This window comes from Protobothrops mucrosquamatus, unplaced genomic scaffold (assembly GCF_001527695.2).
Source record: "Protobothrops mucrosquamatus isolate PMUCROS unplaced genomic scaffold, P.Mucros_1.0 scaffold4178, whole genome shotgun sequence".
NCBI lineage: Eukaryota > Metazoa > Chordata > Lepidosauria > Squamata > Viperidae > Protobothrops > Protobothrops mucrosquamatus.
Window position 1 is genome coordinate 42,477 of NW_015390103.1, and position 3,129 is coordinate 45,605.

Below are 3,129 nucleotides of genomic sequence, written 5' to 3' on the forward strand. Positions count from 1 at the left end.
ATTCTTTCCTTCTCCTTCTCTTCCTCCTCCTCTTCCTTCCTCATTCTTTCCTTCTCCTCCTCCTCCTCTTCCTTCCTCATTCTTTCCTTCTCTTCCTCCTCCTCTTCCTTCCTCATTCTTTCCTTCTCCTTCTCCTTCTCTTCCTCCTCCTCCCTCATTCTTTCCTTCTTCTTCTCCTTCTCCTTCTCTTCCTCCTCCTTCTCCTTCTCTTCTTCTTCCTCCTCCTCCTTCCTCATTCTTTCCTTCTTCTCCTCCTCCTCCTCTTCCTCCTCCTTCTCCTTCTCTTCTTCTTCCTCCTCCTCCTCCTTCCTCCTTCTTTCCTTCTTCTCCTCCTTCTCTTCTTCCTCCTCCTCCTCCCTCATTCTTTCCTTCTCCTCCTCCTTCTCCTCCCTCTCCTCCCCCTCCTCCTCCTTCCCTTTCTCCTTCCCCTCCCCCTCCCCCTTCTCCCCCTTCTCTCGACTCCCAGAATTCCCCAGCCAGTGCACATTGACTAGGGAATTCTGGGAGCTGAAATCCACAAGCCTTAAAGTTGCCAAGTTTGGAGAGCCCCGTTTTAAAGCAATATAACTAAAAGAAGAGGGAGCACCCTGCTACATTATGGGGCCTGGTTTAGCATCACCAACGAAGGAGAATTTTTGTAGCTTAGGGTTGAAATGAGGGGGTCCTTGGTGCTGTCTGAGCTTGGTGGTTTTCTTGCAGACGTTTCATGACCCAACTAGGTAACATCATCAGTGCTAGAAGGGAGTGGGGCTTGCAGGGGAGGAGGAGGAGGAGGAGGAGGAGGACTGTGGGGTCCTTGGAAAACATCTGCAAGAAAACAAGCTAGCTCGGGGGGCACCAAGGAGCCCTCATTTAGCCTTCTTTCGATTGGCGCGTTGTCCTCTGCTCCTGGCTGGACACTTCTTTAATTCCTCTTGGTGACCCTTTCAGTATTGTCTGAAGCTCAGCGTGCAAAAAGGGATCTGCCTCTTTGGTGCTGCCAAAACCCTGGAGGACGGCTCTCAATTCCACACCTGCTCTCACCCGAAAGATATCCAGAGCTCTTCGATGGCGGTGGAGTCGTTTAAAGTTCTCCCTCTTGAGTTAGGCCTTCTCAGCGTCAACCTCACGCTTCACAGTGATGCGGGAAAAGAAGTGCTCGTGAAGACCTTGAGAGTTGTGGTAAGGAGGGTGGAAGGGAGGATTTTTTCCCATGCGTCGCCTTCAATTGGAAGTTTTTAAGAAGAGACTGGACAGCCATTTGTCCGAAATGGTATAGGGTTTCCTGCCTGAGCAGGGGGTTGGACTAGATGACCTTCAAGGTCCCTTCCAACTTTACTATTATTATTATTATTATTATTATTATTATTATTATTATTATTATTATTATTATTATTATTATTAATTCTTTATTGGCCAGGTGTGATTGGACACTCAAGGAATTTGCTTCCAGTGCATAAGCTCTCGCTGTACATGCAAGTGACAAAGTAACACAACGATAAGATACCAGTAGAAGAAGCTAGCGGGAAAGATGGGAAGGATAATAGTAATAGACTCTGGAAAGAGTGCAGAAAAGAGCAACAAGGATGGTTGGTGGGGCTGAAGGCTAACACATACGAAGAACCATTGCTAGAATTGGGTATGTCTAGTCTAGTGAAAAGAAGGACGACATGATAGCAGTCTTCCAATATTTGAGGGGCTGCCACAAAGAAGAGGGGGGTCAACCTATTTTTCCAAAGCACAAGAAGGCAAGACAAGAAAGCAAGGGATGGAAACTGAACAAAGAGAAAAGCAACCTAGAACTAAGGAGAAACTTCCCGAGAATAAGAACAATCAACCGGGGGAACCACCTGCCTTCAAAAGTTGAGGGTGCCCCAATCCTGGAGGCTTTCAAGAAAAGATTGGACAACCATTTGTCTGAAATGGTATAGGGTTAGGGTTAGGGTCAGGTTTAGGGATCCTCAAGGTTGACTCAGCCTTCCCTCCTCCCGAGGTCCGTAAAATGAGGACCCAGATTGTTGCGGGGGCAAGATGCTGACTCTGTAAACTGCACAGAGAGGTCTGTAAAGCACCATGAAGCGGTATATAAGTCTTAAGTGCTATTGCTGTATCTATATCTATCTGTCACTATCTATCTATCTATCTATCTATCTATCTATCTATCTATCTATCTATCTATCTATCTATCTATCTATCTATCTATCTGTTTCAGTTTCAGTTTCAGTTTCAGTTTATTGTATTTATATCCCGCCCTTCTCCTGGTGGACTCTATCTATCTATCTATCTATCTATCTATCTATCTATCTATCTATCTATCTATCTATCTATCTATCTATCTATCTATCTATCTATCTATCTATCTCTATATGCTATATCTATCTATCCATCCATCCTTCCGAGGTGGGTAGAACGAGGACCCAGATTTCTGGGGGGGGGGGCAAGATGCTGACTCTGTAAACCGCTTAGAGAGGGCTGTAAAGCAGTGTGAAGCGGTATATAAGTCTAAGGGCTGTTGCAATTGCTGTTGACCAGTTCTTTGGTTTTAGCCCGAAGGCGTTCGAAGGGAGAGTTATGACGGTGGCACGCTGGATCCCCAAGGGGTTTATGGTAGGTCCGTTCAATTTATTATAGAAAAAAAGGAAAGAGATAGACATTTCTCTTTGCCGCGTTTTTATTCAGGCGCAAAAGAGTTTGGAGAACGTTGCGTTCTTCACCCCCCAATTCAACCACTTCAGCTGCCTTTTACCCCCCACGGAAGGGGGAAAGGATTGGAGGGTTAATTTATTTTGGTAACTTATTTGTGCAACGTAGTTTGAAGCCCACGATGCACTCACTGGCTTTGGTGTGGATTGTCCATGGCAGGTACAGTCGTGAGACAGAAAGAATTCGCCCACAAGGTGCCGCGCTACATCGTCCCCAAGACGCAACTCGAAAAAACCCTCAGTATAAAAGGTAAAAGGGAAGGAGAGAAGGAAGGTGTGCTGGTTTTCATTTGCTTGTGGGACTGGTTTCCCCCCCCCTTCTCGATTTTGAACTGAATCGCTGAATTTTTCAGTGGTGGGGGGAGAAAGGAAGGATTGGGAGGGAGGAAGACAGGAAGGGAGGAAGAAAGGAAGGGAGGAAGAAAGGGAGGGAGGGAGGGAGGAAGGG

The 3,129-nt window shown here is 46.4% G+C and overlaps 1 protein-coding gene across 1 annotated transcript in view; it reads left to right on the plus strand.

Moving 5' to 3' along the window:
• The window catches only part of C5 (complement C5), a gene marked incomplete at its 3' end in the record, with an annotated part of 29,351 nt that overhangs the window by 18,708 nt on the left and 7,514 nt on the right, over positions 1-3,129 (plus strand). The window contains exons 18-20 of the mRNA XM_015828045.2: positions 931-1,161; positions 2,526-2,586; positions 2,842-2,931. Coding sequence (XP_015683531.2) covers positions 931-1,161; positions 2,526-2,586; positions 2,842-2,931 — 382 coding nt within the window. The remainder of the gene's footprint in view (positions 1-930; positions 1,162-2,525; positions 2,587-2,841; positions 2,932-3,129) is intronic.